Here is a 21,399-nt window from a genome sequence, read left to right on the forward strand (position 1 = left end):
GTACAGTGAAAGACTGGGCCTCCCTTTAGCTTCTTTCTGACCTTAGGGTGGCTTCCAATTGAAGCACATAGTACAGCGGTGTTTAGTTCATGTACTGTGCATATCCATTGTCACAACTCTTTTCTGAATATTTTTATCTTGCCCAAAGGAAACCCTTTACTTAGGAAGTTCTAAGCAGTTGTTCTCATTCTCCTGGCCAGACTCCCTGGAATCTGATATTCTTTTGGTTGCATTGTTTGTCCATTATGGACAGTTCCTGTACATGAGATTTTTGGGGGAGGGAGGGTTGGCTTCTTTCACTTTGCTTAATGTTTCCAAGTTCATCCATGTGGAGGCATGTATCAGTAGTTTATTCTTTTTGTATGACTGACTAATGCTCCTCTGAATGGATATACCATATCGTGTTTACTCACCCAAAAATTCATGGGCAATGAATGAGTAGTTTCCAGCTTTGGCTATGTTAGCCAGTGCAATTCACAAGCAAGTGTTTGTTCAAATACCCTTCTCCAGTTTCTTCAGGTATATACCTAGGAGTACATTGCCCATTCATATGGAAATCCTATATTTATGTGTTGTCCTACCATCAGACTTTTTCCCACAGCAACATATGAAGGTTCTGACCTCTCTACCTCCGCATCTCTAGCTGAATGAGTTTTATTACAGCCACAGGAAGGGAAAAAAATGTCTGAATTATTTAGGCTTCATTTATTTAATGGGGTTCCATTAAAACAAGAACTGGAAACGGATGGGCATTTTAATCCAAAATACATCATAGCTTTTGAGATTTCTGAAAAGCAAAGATTGTTTAACACATGGGTATAAATTTGGTCTTTAGGTTGTATCTATGGGCCGTATAAATAACAAGCTCATAAAGCCCACGGAGCTGCTAGTGTCTCTGCCCTGTGATATGATTCACCAGGCATATTTTTCTGCAAAAGTAATACAATAGCCCATCTCAATGACATCTGGACTCATCTGCATAAAATGAGCACTTGGGGTCATATCATTATTTCATCATATTCCGTGCTCCATCTGACCCATAAAAGCAGAAATGGGGTGTCTCCGAACACATTTTATGCATCTCTTCTATTTTTTAAAAAATAACACATAATGTTGAGCCTTGGCAATTTTCCCTCTTCCACCAAGCCATGAAAGTGCCATCCTATCAGAAGCCTAAATAAATGCTCGCTAATGTTTAGGAAGATTCAAACAACACTTCAGATAAATAAGCTGCTTAAGAAGTATGTTTCTGCAGATTTGTGGATGAAAATAACATGCAACAGATTGAATGTCATTACACATTCAATAGAAGCCACCAAGTGAACTGGGTTTTATGACCTCATTTCCTAACCTCAGGTAGGGAGGAATCGTGCCTGTGGCTCTCCAGCCTCTAATCCATCATGTGTTTTAAGAACAGCTTTATTTCGTTGAGGGTTTTATAGGGCAAATGGAGAACAATGTGTATAACTTCCCAATTCTATGGTGACCAGGGAAAGGCAGGGACAGAGTAGAGTGTTGAGACCTTTCTCTTTCAGGCCTTTATTTGTTTCTATATGCAGTGATTAACACCAGTGACATAGTGTGGTAGTTTAAGTGAGAATGGCCTCCACAGGCTCATATAGTTGAATGCTTGGTTCACAGTTTGTGGAACTGTTTGGGAAGGATTCAAGGGTGTGGCCTTGTTGGAGGAGGTGTGTCTTTGAGGTTTCAAAAGCCCATACCTTTCCCAGTGAGCTTGATGTCTGACCTCATGCTGAGGGATCAAAACGTGAATTCTCTGCTAATGCTTCAGCTCCATGCCTGCCTGCCCACTGTCATGCTTCTTGCCACCATGATGGTCATGAAATCTAGCTCTCTGGAACTGTGATTCTCAAAGTCAATACTTTTCATGGCTTTGCCATGCCAATAGAAAAGTAACTAAGACACATGGTAATGAACTGAGAAAGCACTTCTGCTGTCCCCATGTATCTGATAACTTCTGGTTTGTTTCATGAGGTGTTGTGGCTATATTTTACAGAGTTACTTGTTGCTACATAACAGAGAACCCCAAAGATGAGTTATATAAATCACTATGTAGTTACACCCTCAGTGTTGTGAACCATGGATTGGGATATGGAGAGAGATACAGTCCAGTTCTGCTTTTCTGGGACTGGGCTGCATCTTGGTTGACTTGGATGAGGTAGGTAGACGAAACCTTTCAGATGGAATATGGCTGGATTCCTCATCTCTATGCTGTATCTTCTGTCATCAGAATATCTTAGATGTTGGGTTTCTTAGATATATTTTTCTTTATGTGTATGTGCATCTGTGTGACTTTATACCATATGTGTATGCTTACTTGTAGAGGCCCGAAGAGAGCAACCCCTGGAGCTGGAGACAGTTTTGAGCAGTTACAAATGTGTGTTGGGAACTAAATTTGGGTCCTCTGCAGGATCAGCAAGTTCTCTTAACCACTGAGTTTTCTTTAGCCCTACCAGATAGTTTTCCACTTACCCATCTGGCACCTGAGATGGATAAATGGGTAGACAGGCAGATCAGTGTATAGATGGTGAGTAGACAGGCATGTAGATAGGTGAGTAGGTAGGTAGGTAGGTAGGTAGGTGGATAGGTCGATAGGTCGATAGGTTGGTGGGTAGATGAATGGATGGATGGATGGATGGATGGATAGATAGATAGATGGGTAGGTGAATAGATGTGATGGATGGATGATAGACAGATAGATGGATAGGTGAACGGGTGGATAGATAAATGGGTAGATAGACAGACAGCTGTCTGAACATCTCTATGAAACTGCAATGTGGGTTTCCTTGGGGATCTATGCTCTCTGATTGCTCAAGTGTCACATTAGTTATTTGTTGATGTGACAAAGTACCTGACAAAGGCAGCATGAGGGAGGAGTGTCCACACTGGCTCACAGCTGTACTCTTGTACAGTCTACCATAGTGGGGAAGATGCAGCATGGAGAGCTTGATATGGATGCTCATACCGTATCTACAACCAGGAAGCAGAGAGCGATGAACACTGGTACTCAGCTCGTCTTTTCCTTTTTACCTAGTCCAGGACCCCAGCTCATGGAGTGGTACCACCGGTGTTCTGGGTGGGGTTTCCTACCTCGATTAACCCAGTATAGAACTTCCCTCACAGACATGTCAAGAGGTCTCCTAGATGATCCTAGATCCCAGCAACTTGACAATATTGTCTATGACAAGTGTCTTCCATGGCAGCTAGCTTCACAGAGAGTGAGTGAACATGCCTAGAGACTCCAACCCTTTTATGAGCTATACATAGGAATCATAGAGAGAGTGTTCTGTTATTGGGGCAGGGCAGATTCAGAGGAAAGGGGTGTATACTCTACATCTCAATAGAAGAAGCTGAAAATATATATGTAAAGAACACGCATGCTCTAAAATTTTTTTAGCTATATTTACTGTGTATATGTGCATGCCAATTGAAGGTAAATAGTAAGACTCGCTCAGTCTCCCTACCTTTTCAAGGATCACAAACCCCTGCTGTCTGTAAGCACATCAGCTTTCCTAGCTGTTGTAGCAAGAAGCCATTTGGTGTTTCTCACTGCCTTTGGCGAGAAGTACTCTCTCAAGCCTTGCTGTTGTGTATTAGAATTACTGACAATTTCCTGGATCCTCTCAGAATTCTGTGCATGTGACAGTTTACTGAGAATGCCTAGAAGCTGTTATTTGTTGGTGTAAAAAGTATAGATTTGTCCAAAAAAAAATTATGGGCGATTCTATAAGGAAAGGAATTTGATTTTAAGGAAATGAATTCAATAATGTTTATTGAGCTCTGATATTCCATGTGTAGATAGAGTAGAAAATAGATTTAAAAACTACCACTGGGGGCTGGGGAGGAGGTGGCTCAGAGCATGTGTTTGCCAGGCAAGTTTGAGGCTGTGAGGTCAGAGCCCCAGCACCCATGTACAAAACCAGGCATGTGACATGTGCCTGTAATTGTAGCACTTAAGAAGGGGAGACAGCAAGACCCTTGGAGCCTGATGTTGAGCTGACCTTGCTACAATGATAAACCCCAGGTTCAATGAAAGAACTTATTCTTAAGAAAGAAAAGATGGAGAAACTTAGAACAATATCAAACATTAAGCTCTGGCTTACACACTCACTCACATAGATGCACACATTCACACTTGCACACACTTGCATACTCACACTTACATACACTTACAGATGCATACACTCACAGTTGCACACATTTACACATGCATGCACACACACTTGCAAACATTTACACATGCATACCCTCATAGCTGGACACACACAGGTATACACTCATACTTGGACATACACATGCATATTCTCACACTTGCACACACTCACACATGCACACACTCACACTTGCATACACACACACTTGCACACACTCACACCTGCACACACACATACACACATATGTACATTTACAGACACTCTCACACACATAAACTCATACACATATCTACACATACATGCAAACCCATAAACTCACACCCACTCACACACCCTTCCGCTAATCTTACTAAATGCATAGGAGAAAAAGAGGCAGCCAGAACAAGAAAGTCAAATCTTAAGCTCTGTAACATGTCAGATGACATCTGGTGTGGGAATGACAGAGAAATAACAGTCCTTTCAGCCTATTCATGGCACTGGTTAGAAAACACAGCCACTGCCCCATCTTAAACTTCAATGACAGAGGCCGTCTGCTTAGAAAGAAAAGAGGCATCTGCATTTACAATAAGTGTAAATTTAGGGTAGGGCCATACTCAGGTGCCCATTGATGTCTGGTTTTGTAAATGCTGATCACAGAGATACATCTATACTGCACAACTAACTCTATCCTGTTATGCTTCCCCAGGACAACTGGGTACTCCACGGTGTAGGTTCCACATCTGGTGTTTTGCTGGTGAATGTGTCCAGTAAAGCGTTTGCAAAGCGTTTGCTTTGCAAGTATGAGGATCCGTGTTTAACCCCCAGAACCCGTGTGTCTTAGATTCATTTCGGTGGCTATAATGAAATAGCTGGGCAGAAAGCAACTTAAGGGAGAAAGAATTTTTTTTTTCCCCCACGAGACGCGGGAAACAGGGCGGCGGGACTCGAACCCGCACACCAAGAGACGGTGCGCCCTCTGCGGGCGGGCGCCTTAAGGGCCGAGCCACCGGCGGTTCGCTTGGAAGAAAGAAGTTGATCCCTGCTTAGAATTCCAGGTTACAGCTCATCATTGTGGGAAAGTCGAGGCAGGAACTTCAAATAGCTGGTTACATCGTATCCATAGTCAAGAACACAGAGAATTGAATGCATGTATGCTTTTTTTGATTGCTCATACTCTCATACTGTTCGGGACTTCCTGCTTAGAGAATGGTTTCACCCATAGTGGGATCAGGCTTCTCACATTAATTAACTTAAGACAGTCCCCCATAGACTAACCCAATAGACTCTGTTGAGACTCTCTTCCTAGGTGATTCTAGATTATGTCGAGTTGACAATTAAAGTTGACAATCACATCAAGTTAAAAGTAAAACTAACACCGGATTTGGTGGTGGTGTGTGTACTTGTAATCCCTGCACTGAGTAGTGGGAAACACTGGGGTGTATGTATGTGTATGCACACACACACACACACACACACACACACACACACACACACACAGAGTTGACAGTATCATCTTACATTTCCTTCTTTGTCTTTCCACAGCTGTACAGTCATTGCACACCCTAAATGACCAGATTTCCCATTTCATTGTTACCAAGTCGAAGGCACTGGAGGAAGACGATGACCCCTTTCTACCCACGGAGAAAGAGACACTGAAGAACTCGATGATATTGATGAGACATCTCTTAATGGATGCCCAGGTACAAAGATTGGTGGTGGGTAGTTCAGGGATGTCCAATATTTTGTCATTATGACATGACAGTGTCATCTAAAAAGCTCACACTCAAGAACTGCACAGCTGAGTTACCAAAAATGAAGAAAATAATTCAAAAGTTTTCGTCATGTTCGATGCAAGCTTATGATTTTATGGTGGGTCTCATTCATGGCTATTGTTGGACACAGGCTGGAAATGCCTTTAATGGATTTGAGATTGTCTTTGGGTTTTCTTTAAATATTTTGTATGAGGGGGATAAGCTATCCAAGGATGTTCAACTATCAAACCACCCACCAACCACCTTTGCCATAAACAACCATAAGAGATGCTCCAATGTAGTGAGATCTGGGCTTTTCATTAGGTCTTCCTGTGTTTTCTAAAGCCAGAGTCATGGAGCTTGAAAATAATGTATGTATTGTCTTTGAGAACAGAGCTCAGCTCCCATTCGTTTGGGGAAAGAGAAGGGATACATTTACATACAAACTTGGCTGGCATCAAAATTGGCAAAGGTGTTGGCGTGGAGCAAAGCCTGATCCAAACCTGCATTTCTGAGAAGCTGTTAAATATTTAGGGGTGTCTGCTGTACCCTCTAGTAAATAAATCGCCATTTAAAAACACCAGCAGTGAATATGTTGCTGGGGGATTTGCCTATTGCTTGCTATTGTTGAGATGTTGTTTCTCAAGGTTTCTCCTCACAGGCTGTTTTATTGAAATACTTTAAAGCAATCTTTCTTCTCCTTCTGGCTTTGTTAGTGGGTCTCTCCAGATATGTTGTTGGGCAAACACCAGGTGTTTGAAGAGCTGGATGGTATTTCTCTTTGGTTAAAGCAAACTGCTCTAGATTTTATTGTCATTTCTGCCTCTTGGGAATCCAGAAGTATTTTTTTTTTTAGGAAATCATCTCTGGTTTGGGGTGTTCTGTATGAGATGTCCCAGGAGTTTTTTTTCCAAAGCTTGCTGAGGTCAGGATGGTCTGCTGTTCTCTGCCTTCTGCTCTGGGTGGGAGAGCTTTGAACTGTGGTCTCTCCTTTTTTGTGTGTTACTGTTGGGATGTTGTTTTGTGTTTTATTTGCTTTGATCATTCTGGAAATCTGGATTTCATCTCACCAGGACTGTAGCCAGCGGTGGTGGGGCCTGTCTACATTCCTCACCTGTCAGTGTTTGAAGCTGTCCCGTGGGATCTCCGAGCGCCTCCATTGAGGTGCCCCAAATTATGCAAAGCCTTTCATTTGCACACTTATTCTCCCAGCCCCTTTTTAAATGTAAGCAGCCATTCAGCCTCTCCTTCCTCCCTAAGCCTGTCTGGGGGAAGGAGAGAAGGCTTCTAAAGCTACAACAGCCAATTTTAAGACTTGGGAAAAAAGGGAAAATTTAGAGCAATTTACTGAATAAAGAAAGCAAATTGTTCCTGAAAGCATAGCTTTGCTCAGTGCCTGGACCCAATCCGATAGCTGACAACGAAGCCCAGGGAACTGTCTAAATGAATCCCCAAGGAGAATGTGTACGGTCTAGTTTTTGAAATCTCGGAGAATAAAAGCCTCTTCATTTCTTCTTCTCATCTGAATTTACTGATGCAGAGAGCTAAACTTTAAAAAACCTTTAACATCAGAGAGAAAACAGGCCCCATAATTGGGGGGCACGGAGGAGTGAGTCCCCAGCATGGAGGGGTAGCTAGAATTTATAACAACGCGACATTTATTATTATTATCATCGTCATCATCATCATCATTATTGTTTTGGTGTTTTCGAGGCAGGATCTCACTAGGTAGTATTAGCATTCCTTCTAGGCTCGGACCCACAGTTACCTGGCAACAGGCAGGTGTGCCTGACTCACTATAAAAGGGGCTGCTCGCCCCCTCCTCACCCTCTTGCTCTTGTTCTTCTCTTGTTCTCCTTCTCTCTTCTCCCTCTGTCCCTTCTGTCCCCATTCTCCTCCCCCACTTCCTCTCCCCATGCTCATGGCCAGCCTCTCTCCTCTCTCCTCCCCCACCTTTGCCTTTCTCTGTCTCTATTACAGCCTCAACTCCCCTCCCCATGTTCTAAATAAACTCTACTCTCTAGTCTAGTCAAGTCTAGCCTAGCCTAGCCTAGCCTAGCCTAGCCTAGCCTAGCCTAGCCTAGCCTGATACCTCAGGGGGAAAGGATGTCTCATCACGGGCCTGCAGAGGCACCCCCTTTCCCCACACCATACAGCGCCTTTACCAAACATATCCCTGGCTTCTTTTTCTTTTTCCTAAATCACAACAAGTAGCCCAGGCTGGCTTTAAACCCACCATAGTTCTTATAGGGCTACAGGCATGCAGCACCCCATCTGGAGACTCAGTAATAATTAGAAGAGAGATTATAATGCCCCAGCACAGTGATGTTCTTAAGAAGCAAGGAATACTACTACCCCAATTTGGGCCATAGAGATTGTATTGTAGCATATAGTATTACTATATGTCAATCAAAAAACATCTTACATTGCTTAAGATTTCTCACCAAATGTTGAACTGGCATCTTGACTCCTCTGTGGCATGGATACCCCTTCTTCCTCTGCCTCCTTTCTCTTTTTCTTTAAGGAGTTAAAGTATCCCATCTCACATGGTTGTTTCTGTGTCCGAATCTATTATTGTCTCATGGGAACACGTCTATTGTTCATGAATTGACACAAGCAGAAAGTTCTCGTTTCGATAATGTAAAGCAGGGTTTTGTGCCTCTTACTCTCCAGTCCTACATTCTAAAATCAAGGTGGATCGGGTCCACATCTCTAGGAAAATTGTCAACAGGAAGTGAGTCAAGTATTGTCATGTGGTATCTGGGTACACTCTTGTCTTGGGCCTCTTTCTGTTCGGAAAGTCTTAGCTAATAATCTTTGTCTTTTAGATTTACAAAGGATGTAGTGGGTTGTACTTCATTTTTTTTTAAGGTATCATCCGTGTAGCTTTATTTCCAAACCCACTAACTTTCTGAAAGTTTTGCTGAACTTAAACAGAACTGTGATTTCCCAGCCCTTTGGGTTGCAAAGCATCTCTGAATGATACTCTTCCAGCATCATCAATCTTATATGATGATGCCAAGGAAACTGAAAACGTGTGGATGACTCGGGTAATAGGTAGTTTTAATTTTTTAAGGTTTATTTTAGTTATAATTATATGTATGTATATCTGAATGTGGGTAGGTACACAGGAGTACGCAGAGGCCATAAGGGGGCATCAGACCCTCCGGAACTAGAGTTACAGGCAGTTGTAAACCTCATGACATAGGTTCTGGGGATTGAATTTAGTCTTCTGTGAGAGCATCAAATATTCTTAACCACTGAGCATCTTCCCAGGTCCAAAATGTGGTCTTGAGTTTTGGAGCAGACATCCACAAACACATTCTTTTCAGTGAGAATCTTTACTGAACATCTCATTTTTTGTTTGGTGTGTGTGTGTGTGTGTGTGTGTGTGAAATTCAGTTATTTTTTTCATCTATTTTTAAACATTGCTTCCTATCTTACTCCCAAAGACAGACAGATGCATTTATTTATTATTCTACACTCAATGATGGAGTATCAAAAGAATGTTAATGTAGCCTGCAAGTACATCCTTCTGTCATCTCCACATACTTTGACATCAGTGGATCTGTCTGTAGGTTTCCTTTTTATAGGACAAAAGCTTCTCAGAGAATGAACATCATGCCTTCACTTGGTGGCCTTCCTAAGTCTCTGGTTCAGCACACACAGAACTCTTAGTAGTATTGGATTATGATGAGATTCTCTGACATCAGACACGCATGGAATGAAGCCAATACAAAGAAACAAAAGTCTTGCAGAGAACGGGGGGGGGGGGCGTGGGGGGCTGCTTGGAGAATGCGTGCTTACAGGGCATAATCGATTCAAGTCACATCTGTCTTGGAGGCAATAAATCCTGCTTAGGAGAATGTCAAAGGCAAGCGCACTGCTGTGCTATGAAATTCTACCTCTGAGGATTATAAAACAGTATGCACAGAGAAGACACAACCCACAATACAACGGAGTGGGGGGTGGGTACCAGTGATGATTGGCAGGCCCAACAACCTGCCCTAGAGACAGCAGCATCTCATGGAAGAGAAGGGGTGAGGACAAGGTATCCCAAGAGGCCCACAGTGATGCATTTATTCCATAACTTTCTTTGGTTGGTGCTGTGTGTGTGTGTGTGTGTGTGTGTGTGTGTGTGTGTGTGTGTGTGTAAAGAACCACAGAGCAGAAGAGCCTCTATTTGCACTGTATTGCATCTTTAGTCTGCAGCCCCCTCCCCCTTAGTTCAATGAAGTATCCTATTTGGATGGCATTTGAAACCTGATCTGGTGGCTGTTAATTCCTGAGAGCTCTCTCTACACCCAAAATGCCAACTCAGCCTCATAAGTGATTAGATTCATAACAGCAAAAAAAGGCAATTCTTTCTGGGAGAGATTAATTCTTTTCCTCGCACGGTGTGACTCTGCATGCTAAGAGGGGTCGATTACAGCAAATTAAATCTCCCAACAGCAACTCTGCCCGCCTCCCACCAATGGCTTTGGGTCATTGTTTATTAAAGGAGAAGCCATGCTTGGGGAAACAGAAAGATGACTGAGTTCAAAGAAAGATCTTACGGTTGGAGGCTGAGTGTTGAAGGCTGACAAATTTGTGTGCACACTGAAGACTCTTCCTGCTGGTTATGGCATAGAGACTGGTTGAGGGAGGACCTGTGTTCTATTGATCAAGCACATGATCTCCCTGCTTAAAACTCATTTTAAGAGAGGATGCATCATAGAACACCCCTTTCCGGTGGGTCCATATTTAGGAGCAAAGCAAATAAACCTTTCAAAATAAAAGCAAACACCTTGCCTGGAACCTGTAAGTAAGTCTTCCCCTTGAGCCGTCTTGTTACTTTTCTGTTTCTGTGGTAAAATAACCTTGAAAAAAGCAAGCTAAGAGAGAAAGAGTTTATCTTGCCATAGTTGCAGAGGGATGCAGTTGTCTCTCCATCACTGCGGGGGGTGGGGGGGTAGCAAAGCATGGCAGCAGCCAATCACAAACCAAGTGGGGATTAGGCTTTAAAACCTACCTAGACCAACTCCCTCCAGTGAAGCTGTGTCTCCTAAAGGTTCCACCATAGCGCCATCAGCCGGGGACCAAGTGTTCAAAGCCATGAGCCTGGGAAACAGTAAAAATGTGTCTCCTTTGGGTTGTACTTTCCTCTTTTATTTCTCCCTTCCCCCTTTACTCGGCCTCTTTCTAACTCTGCTTCACGTCTCTCTTCGTATCTGTCTTCCTTTCCGCTATCTGTGCTGAAGCTTGTGCCAAAGCCTTGTGTGCCACTTTCCAAGCAGTAAGGGCACACAGCAGAAGGAGGTAGAGTGGTAAGCGGGAGGCAAGCCTGGAGATTGGGAAGGTTGGGGACCCTGCCAGGATCTGGAATGGAATAAGCTCAAGGGAGCTTTGTTTTTCTTCTCTCCTTTTGAGAGAAGGCTTAGCAAACTCCCCTGGATGACTGGACCCTCCCGTTGGCTTCTGGCAGACTCAGGCTTGAGTGAACAAGAATAGAACCACTAGTGGAAAGCTGTCTGTTAGACTAACCTCAGATGCAGAAGGATGGATTTGGACCAGAGTTTCCATCAGCTCTCGCCAGTGGACAAGGAGCTTAGCCCACCAGCTGCCATCCCCCTGCAGTGAGGAGACCTTGGAGGGAGGCAGGCCATGGTGTCACAGAGGCAACCTTCAATTTGACTCCTGTTTCCCACACTTTCCGAGCCTGTAGGTTCTATTTTATGTCGATTGTACAGTTAGAGAGCACCACAGTTATTACTAACATATTTATCTGGGGCTGAAAAAATTGTTTGGTCAATTTTAAGAGGCGAGACAGTTCAAAAGCTAAACTCTATGCTCTCAGACCCCAACACGGTTTAGGGCTCCAAGAATACAATTTTCTAAACTCTCCAAGCAGAATATGAACGGCACCTCAAACCTCCCAGTCTCTTTGAGATGTCTGTTGTTATGTTAGGCAATAATGATTTCCCAGTTAATTCAGTTCAATTCCAGTGTTTCCTCTTCAGAGGTGCCCAGCCTTGTGAAGGTCACACAATGTTAACATATACAGAGTCCACACTATGCAGTAGTCACAAAAACACTGCCATGAAAAACCACGATGTTTCAAGTAAGTTTATGATTTTGTGATGGGTTGATTGTATTTATAGTGATCCTTAGGTCACGTGTGGTCTGGGCCACAGGTTAAGTGATCTCAACTAAGAAGAGAGGAGAAAAATAAATTGCCTACTACCTTCCAGATTTTTGCTATATTTTGAGGTTTTTTTCCCTGCCTGTTGTTGTGACGGGATCGTGATGGTCAGCTTTAATTGCCAACTTAGCCCAACCTCGAACCTGGAAGAGAGTCTTGGGGAGAGATTATCTAGGATTGGTGGACCTGTAGGCTCTCCTGCAGGGAATCGTTTAAATTAAGTTAATTGATATGAGAAGACCCAGTCCACAGAAGACAGTACCATCCCCTAGGCCTGGGTGTGCTAAATTGTATGTAAATAGGCTGGAGAGATGGCTGAGGGATTAAAGGCATGTTCTGCTCTTGCAGAGGACCTGAGTTCGGTTCCTGGTACCTACATAGGGCAGCTCACAACCACCTTTAACTCTAGTTTCAGGGGATCTGATGCCCTTTTCTGACTTCCACAATCTCCAAATGCATATAGCAAGCATGCACACAGTCACAGAAACATAATTCACATTAACAGAAAAATAAATCTTTTAAAAAGGGTAAAGAAACTGAGCTGAGCTGAAGCAAGCAGGCGAGCTTGTATGCGTGCGTGCATGCATGCATTTATTTCTCTTTGCTCTTGACTGTCAATGTGATGAGCTATTTAAAATTCCTTCTGCCACGATGAAATGCAGGCAAAAGTAAGCCCTACCAATTGCCTGTCTCCTTCCCTTTCAGGGTATTGTATCACAGCAACAGAAGGTAGGGCAGGAATCATGGTGTTATTGGCATCTTCCCTGAACACACATGTCCAAGGAAACCAGAAGACAGCATGGTATCTCTTGGAGTCAAAGTTTTGGTGACTACGAGCTGCCAGGCATGGATTCTGGGAATGGAACTCCAGTCTACTGGAAGAGTAAACACAGCCCTACTGTTGGCTTCTAAAGGGAAGAGACCAAGGGTGTTTCTAGACTCACCACAATGCACAGAACAGTCCTGCCCAGCAAATGATGATTCGCACATAGATGTCTGGAGTATCAAGGTCGAAGATGGAAAGCCCTGCTTTAGATCCAAAGCTTACATCCTTGTTGTTTACAGGAATTTTCTGGTTGCAAAAGCTGTTTTCTCTTGGAGCCCATTATTGATCATAAATGTTCGTCAAAAGCATGTCTAGTGTAAAACCCACTCCTTTTCCTTGTTTTGCGGAACATCTCCGAGGCCTTGGCACTGTGCTAGCCTGTGGGAGGAAACACGGGGAAAGGAAAGAAATGATCCTAGGTCTTTAAGATCCTGTGTGAAAGCAGACAGTTAATAACAAGTTTCCAAACTGTCTTCAAGGTGTGTTAGGATCTGAGTTTGATAAGGTACAAAGATTTTCTCTTTGTCACGTTTAAACTGAGATTCGAGGAGTGGGTGTATGTTTGCGGTTTTATGTGTCTTTGTGTTTATACGTACATATACACGTTTATGTACGTTTGTGTGCGTGCATGTGTTTGTACATTGTGTTTTAGTGAATATTTGTTTATAAGCATGTTTGTATGTTTGTGGATATATGTCTGTGTGTATTTGCACATGCTTATAAATGTGTCTGTGTTTATGTATATGCTTGTGGGTTTATATGTGTTTTTGTCTATATTTGTCTTTGTGAAAGTGTTTGTGTATATTTGTGGTTTTGTGCTTGCGCTTACGAGAGAAAGAGAACTCTTCTCACACTTTATTGCATGTATTTGTATTTTAATTTAGTCGTCTCTTTAGTATTACCCCATGAGGTGACTGAAAATAGATCCCCAGAGATGGTATGAAAGATACATGTAAATTACTTATTCTAGGAGTGAGCATTTAATTTAAAGACTATAAAATTTACGACTGGCCTCTCAGGAACAGAAGATCCTTTAATCTTTTGCCCATTGGTGTCCACAGGGGAAGCAGGCAAGGGTGCAGGGGCAAGCAGACACATGGAAGGGAGCTGGGGAACATTGTCTGCACTCTGAGGCAGTTGCTTTGGACTGGGGGCTGGCAGCTCTTTAGCATCTGGGTAGAATAAGGGGGGCAGGCAGCTCTCCGTTATGCACCTGTGTTAGGTGCATTACAGTTCCATGCTGGGCAAGGCATTGTTTCCTTGGCATCGTGCTCTCTGGAAATGTAAATTAATGGTAGTGGTAATAAGATATAATTAGGGAGGTGATTTCATTGCCAATACCTTTTTATATCATAATGGAATTCAATATCAGGCTTTTAAAAGTATCAGTTATTTGGTATTATTTTTGTGTATGGCTCCTGGCCATTAGTCAGAAAATAGAGAGTTGAATATATGGCATATAGTTACAACCCTAAAATAAGTTACACTCATAACAGCATTTATTTATTTATTACTTGTTTATTTATTTACTTATCTATTTATTACATGTACATATTTGTGGAAGCCAGAGGATGACTTGTGGGCATCAGTTCTCTCCTTCTGCTTGAGGAATCTGGAGATCAAACTTAGGTGACGGGGTGTGGCCGCAAGCGCCTTCACCCACTGACCCATCTCACTTGGACCTAGAATATTAATTCCTTTTTAGCTGTATGTGTTTGGATGTTTTGCTTGCATGTGTGTCTGTGCACCATATATATGCCTGGTGGAAGCCAGAAGAGGGTGTTGGATTTCCTGAAACTGGAGTTATGGTGATTTTGAGCCACCATGTGGATGCTGGGAACTGACGTGGGTCCTCTACATAAGCAGCAAGCTCTCTTAACAGTTGAGCCATTTCTCTAGCCTCTAGAGCAGTAGTTAAGCAGGTTTTGAGATTTGTTTGTTTGTTTATTTATTATTTATTTATATTTTATACATATGGGTGCTTTGCCTGCATGCATGTCTATATACCATGCACATAAGAAGCCATCAGATCCTTTTAGAGCTGGAGCTTCAGATGGTTGTGAGCCATCATGTAGGTGCTAGGAATCAAACCCAGGTCCTTGGCAGACGATGAAGCCAGCCTACTACAGTGCTTCACCCTCCTGTCTCTGAGCACAGTACACTTGAAAGCAGTTTCAAAGTGTGGCTGTAATCTGGCCACTCCAAGCACACACTTCTCTGGTTTTGGAAACAGAACCTTTCATCTATGCCCTCTAGAATCCAAGGTACTTGCTTTTTAAAATGGATGTTCTTTTTAAATTTAAATTTCTTTTGAGAATGTCATATATGGTGCATTCCCACCCTCCTTCTCCTCTAATTTCTTTTATGTTTCCCCAGTTCCCTCTCAAATTCATGATCTCTTCTTTAATTATTATTGTTTTATACACACACACACACATACACACACACACATACACACATACACACACAGACACACCTACACACATTACACACACGCACACACACACACACACATAACCTGCTGAATCCCATTTCATATTTCTCCTATGTGTATGTATTTTGGACCAACCACATAGGATTGGATAAACGACCAGGGGGCTCATCCCCAGGGAAGACTGATTCTTCCTCTTTCAGTACCCACTGATTGCCGATAACTCTACATCTAGGGGTGAGGCCTCATGAGATTTCCCCTATTCACATCAGCACATCAGCTGGTATTGTCATTGTTTTGGTCTTTCATGACTACAGTGTCCCTGTCATACACCGAAGACAGTGTCTCCCAGCACAAATCTCCTGGGTCTTAGAATCTTTCCACTTTTTTTTTCTGAGATGTTCATTTTGATCCCATGAACCAACGTGAGTCACATCAGCAAACCCAGAGGCAGTTGGGGCAGACACCACTGAAGGAGGTGGCTATAGCGACATGAATGACTAACCCGTCATATAACCAGAGAAAGTCTTCGGATATCTGCTGCGGTTTCCTGCACAGCAGTGGTTCTCAATGTCCCTAAAATTGCAACCCCCAACCATAAAATGCTTCATTGCTACTTCATAACTGTAAGTTTGCTACTGTTATGAATCATAAGGTAAGTATCTGATAGGCGACCGCCAAAGGAATCGCCACTGAGGACCACTGATGTATGGGGAGCCTGGTTCTGCAGTGTGTAATGTTGGGATCAAACCTACAGAGCTAGGGCCTAGTGGGAAGTCACTGAAGCTTCTGCCTTCAGATGGGTTTGTTTGTCCTCCAGAGAGGAAGCTGTTACGAAAGAGAATTCCGCCCAGTCCCTCTGGCTTCCTGTCTTGCCCTGTAACTCTCTCTCTGGTCAATCCCATGTGGTCAGTCCAAAATACATACACATTGGAGAGGTATAAATGGGATTCCACAGGGTGTGTGTGTGTGTGTGTGTGTGTGTGTGTGTAAAATTTTCCATATATCCCTTTCATCCCACAAAATTCTGAACTCTTCCATGGCATCCAGCTCCAAGTATTTTGTTATAGCCACGGAAGACAGACGGATGCGGACATCCTCAGCTACCTTTGATCTGCTGGAAATGGGAATCTGAAACATACTAATCAGTATGGTTCATAAACATCACATTTCCCTTGCAAAATTCGGGTTAAATTGGTTTATTTACAGGTGGTGAGGTCCCATATCCAGGCCCAGAGGACAGAATTTGTTTGAACAGCTGGATGATATATTTCAAGAGAACTGTATGTTAAGCTTGGACAGGTTGATGTCCAACAAGGGTGAGAAGCTTGGGCTTGTGATAAATCTGGAAGTCTGAGGACTCACCAAAGGACTGTTAATCCCACTGGTAGGTAGAGCCAGGTGCATGGTTAATTTGTTTGACAAATACTTCCTGAGCGTCTATCAATTACAGAAAGCCACGGTGGTAAACATTTTGGAAAGATACAGAATATGAATGTATCGGAGGGTCACTGCACGCTCTCCAGAGTTTTCCACCTCCCCGGTCTCTCATCTCAATGAACACACGGAGGAGGCAAGTAATAGCATCTTCATTTTGTGAATGAGGAAACTGAGGAAATACCTGTGATCGCATATCTGGCCTCAAGCTATGCCAGTTCAGTTGGCGAGAGTGGCCATTGTTGTTTTTTGTTTGTCTGTGTTTTTAGAATTTCCCAGGCAGGTGACGCTAAAGCCCTTTGCATTAGATACAATGTGTTTCCCCACCACTGGAGGAATCCTAAGCTGGCCAGAACAGTGTTCAGTTTGGATCAGAAACACTACTTCTACCTTCCCTCCTGAAGCCCCATTATGTGGGGAGATTGCTCTTGGGGCAGAAAGGAGTTGCCTCGCCTGAATCTCTCCTAGATTTTTTGAAGTGGCAATGCCTTGGGGAGCATGGCCTGCCAGCTGAGCTCAGCCCTGGTCGACCCAGGCTGGCGGCTTCTCCAATCCCTGTAGACCTGTGAGAAATGACAAATGGTGGTTGTTGTCGGTCACTGTCTCACAAGTTTTTTATTACACAATAAGACCTATAGAGAGGCTGAGAAAATGGCCCAGTCAGCAAAGTGCTTTCTGTTTAAGCATGGAGACTTGAATTCCATAAGAAGAGTCCACACAAACAACTAGACACGTGGAGGATGCTTCTGACTCCAGGGCTGGAGAGGAAGAAACCACAGGGTCCCCAAGGCTCACTGGTTAGCAGCCTACATTACTTGGCAAGGTCCCAGTCCCTGATACACACACACACACACACACACACACACACACACACACACACTTCACTTTAGTCATATAGACCTTGTATTTGAAACTAGGTTGTTCATATAGTTGCAGACAACCAAAGTCATCCTAATTTACTTTTTCATTATTTTTTTTTAGATCTATTTATTTTATTTTGCCTATAAATACTTGTTCTGCCTGTTTTTCTGGGCACCACCTGTGTGCATTGCTAGTGGAAATCAGGTGTGGAATCCTCTAGAACTGGAGTTACAGATGTTGTGAGCCACCATGTGCATGCTGGGAACTAAACCAAAGTCCTCTACAAGACCAGCCAGTACTACAAACAGCTGAGCCACCTCGCCAGCCCCCACCCTAGTTTAAACAAAAACTTTTATGCTTTATTAAAAAGTTTTAATAGTTCACAGGAAGTCTTATAAACCCGACTGGAGTCACATGGGCAAGAATAATAATAACTAGAAACAGCACTGAGACTGGACATTTCTTGTAGAACAACTATCTCAAACCAAGGTAGCTACAAGAGCCAATCTCCTCTCTCAAAGCCATTGCTCCATCTGGCAACAGTGCTGCATTCAGGCAGAACTTAGGCCACCTTGATGTCCTTAGCTGCAAGGGAATTTGGGAAATGTAGTTTTTAGCTTGCCATTTTCTGCAGTTCTCGGAGGTTGGCCACAGAAAATGAAAAATGGGGGCCGAGGAGATGGCTCAGTGGGTAAGAGCTATGGAAGTTTTAGGGCCTGAACTTGAATTCCTAGAGCTCATGCAAAAAGCCAGGTGTGGCTGAATACAAATATGAAATCCTAGTGCTGTAGGAGGCAGAGACAGGAGCATTGCTGGGATTTGCCAGCGGCTAGCCTCTGCCAAGTTCAGTGACAGAGCCTGTATACAGGGAATACGGTCAGAGTGAGAAAGCAGGACCCCTCCTCCTCTAGCCTTGTATGTGTATAGGGAACATGTATCTGCACACATACATGTGCACACATAAAACACTTCATACACATACACTATAAATATCCCCACACTAAAAAATTGTACATTTTTTATAAATAATTTTATTTATTATTTATTTATTTTATTATCATTTTATTATTTATTTATTTTATTATTTTATTTATTTATTATCTACCCATCATCTATCTATTTATTTGGTTTGAGTGTTTTGTCCAAAGGTATGAATGCACATCACCTGTGTGCAGTACCTATGGGGACCAGGAGGGGGTGCCAGATCGCTTAGAGCTCAGATTTACAGGGAGTGTGAGGCGCTCTGTGGTGGCAAACCAAACCCAGGTTCTACATGAGAGTAGCAAGCACTCTTAACCAGCAAGCTGCCTCTCTAGCCCTTCACAGTTCTTTACAAAGCCGATGCCAACATCACAGATCATCTGGGGTTTTCCTTGTGTGACGGGAAGCCATCACCTGGCTTTTAGTTTTCTTTTCACTCCTTGCTGCCTCTACCGTCATCCTTCTAGCTCTGAAGCTAAGGGAAGCAAGCCGTCTCTCATCTGGGAAGGATTCCAGATGCATCTCATTAGAATGGAGACACACTTGACATTTCAGACCATCATTAGGGCTTCTTAATCAGTTTCAGTTGAACTTGGGTACTCCAGTGGACCCATGGGGCAGGTAATCGAGCAGAGATGGAGCAGGGCTCACTGATAGATGTTGCCCTTGAACAGAGACATTCTGCTACCCCAGAAGGAACATGTAGACTCTCTCCCAGGACCCGGCCTTTGGCTCAGAGTGACAAATCTCCTAACCATCTTCCAATGTCCTCTTTTGCCTTTGGGGTAGTTGTAGAGTGTGTCACATCCTCAGCCTGACACCCATGCCTATATAGCCAGCTTCCATTTGACTAGCCTAGTGTCTTCAGTATGTTCAGTCATCTGTGGCCCTTGCACATAGTGTTCCAGGTCCCCAGGCTCATCCCCGTTCCCCATCTAGTATCTGGGAAGGCTGTCCACAAACTACCATAATTGAATATTAAAGAGAAAGCACAGATTATTTTCCTGAGGGTCCTGCCTGCTCAGGATGCAAGGCTATCCCTAAGTTCTGCAGAGCAAAAGGAAGAGTAACCAGGGGGAGGGAAACTTGAAGGTCTGAGGAGAGCAATGTGTTTCAGTCAGCGCAGCCAGGAAGAACTGCAGAGGGGCCATGTTTGCCAGAGGATGGATCTCAGGGAACAGTGTAACAGTGATGTCTGCCCAGGATGGAGACTTGGGGTTAGTGAGCCTCAGTTGTTGAGTAGCTGCTTGCCTAGCCTGCCTCAGGGCAGCTTGACCCCTCTAGAGTCTTTGGAATAGTTGGTTTGGGTCATTATTTGAAGGAGACTTAATGAAGCTCTTGGCTCAATTAGCTATACTTGCCCAATGGAATCAGACATTTGGGGAAGATTCAGTAAATTCTTATAAAAAAAGTTACGGAGTCTGGAGAGGTGACTCAGTGGTTAAGAACACTTGCTTGCTCATGGAGAGAACCTGAGTTCAGGTCCCAACACCCACTTCTGGTGGCTCACAACTGCCTGTAATTCCCGCTCCATGTGATATGACGCCCTCTTCTGACCTCTGCAGATACCTACATGCACAGATACATATACACACAGAGACATGCTTAAACATACATAAAAATACAAAATACATTTCAACGAAGAGAATGTTCTACTCTAGAAGAAAACCCCTATTTTGTAGGTTTTTATGAAACTCTTATTTTGGCAGTACATTTGAACTTAATTGTATTTTTTTTTTATCACATCAGTGTTTCTAACACATGGACACATGGACAAAGTTGCTTCCTAGTCATCAGTGTTTGCAGCGTTTGCAGCGTTACTCTTCCTGAGATAGTCACTGTCAGCTGTCCCTTCAACTTTTCTCTCTGGTCTTCTTGGGAACTCCAACCCCTCAGTGTCCTCCTATGTGGTTGACAGAACTGCAGATGAAGTAGCCAAGGGAGAGGAGAGTGAAGAAGCGAGTGGGCTTGGTGGGTCTGGACAGCAATAACCAAACCAGATCGGTATATGCCAGACGTTTCAAGTACTCAAATGATTCCCAAGAAAAATACAATCAGACATCTGAGATGCACCAACAACATGAGATGGAAAATGGCAAATTATAGCTCGATGAGCTGAAGAGAAACTTATAGCAAAGAACATAGTTAATAAAGAATGTACAACAGGATTTCTAAATAAGTGTAATTAATATCTCCAGAGAGATGAGAAAATAGCACACCCAGGAAATCAGGAGAGAGGCTGTTTGTTTACCCATGAACTCCAGCACCACTTTCTTTTTTTTCTACCCTACAAAGTGCTAGGAATAAAGTAAGCCAACCAGTGACACAAGTTGGTATGTAATAATCAGGTTGTGTATTGGGAGAAATAAAGGAAAATGAGAGGTTTAAGAGGTGCTAGGATTAGGGAGAGCGTGTCCTTCCACACAGCCTCAGAAACAAGGCCTCAAGGAAACAAATATGTCAAGAGGAGACTAATAGGAATTTCTAAACAGAGGGTACCAGATACCCTGTGTCAAGTGTCAGTGTTCTGTTGCTGTGAAGAGACCCCACGACCAAGGAAACATGGAGAAGAAAGCATTTACTTAGGGACTTGCCCAGTTTCAGAGGGTTAGACCATTATTATCATGGCAGGGAACATGGTGAGATGTAGGTGGGCATGGTGTAAGAGAAGTATCCAAAAGCTCGATGTCCTGGTCTACAGGCAGGAGAGAGGGGGAGGGGGGGACAGAGAGAGAAAGAGAGAGAGAGAGAGAGAGAGAGAGAGAGAGACAGAGACA

At 43.3% G+C, this 21,399-nt stretch overlaps 1 protein-coding gene across 3 annotated transcripts in view; it reads left to right on the forward strand.

Annotated features, from left to right (window-relative positions):
- Positions 1–21,399, forward strand: part of Kazn (kazrin, periplakin interacting protein) — a 977,884-nt gene that overhangs the window by 243,274 nt on the left and 713,211 nt on the right. For all 3 annotated transcript variants that reach the window (XR_013110333.1, XM_034502894.2, XM_076933798.1), the window contains exon 2: positions 5,697–5,854. Coding sequence is in view for 2 of the 3 variants with exons in the window: in XM_034502894.2 (XP_034358785.2) it covers positions 5,697–5,854 (158 nt within the window). In the remaining variant the exon portion in view is untranslated. The remainder of the gene's footprint in view (positions 1–5,696; positions 5,855–21,399) is intronic.

The sequence above is a fragment of the Arvicanthis niloticus genome, chromosome 5, assembly GCF_011762505.2.
Source record: "Arvicanthis niloticus isolate mArvNil1 chromosome 5, mArvNil1.pat.X, whole genome shotgun sequence".
Lineage (NCBI taxonomy): Eukaryota > Metazoa > Chordata > Mammalia > Rodentia > Muridae > Arvicanthis > Arvicanthis niloticus.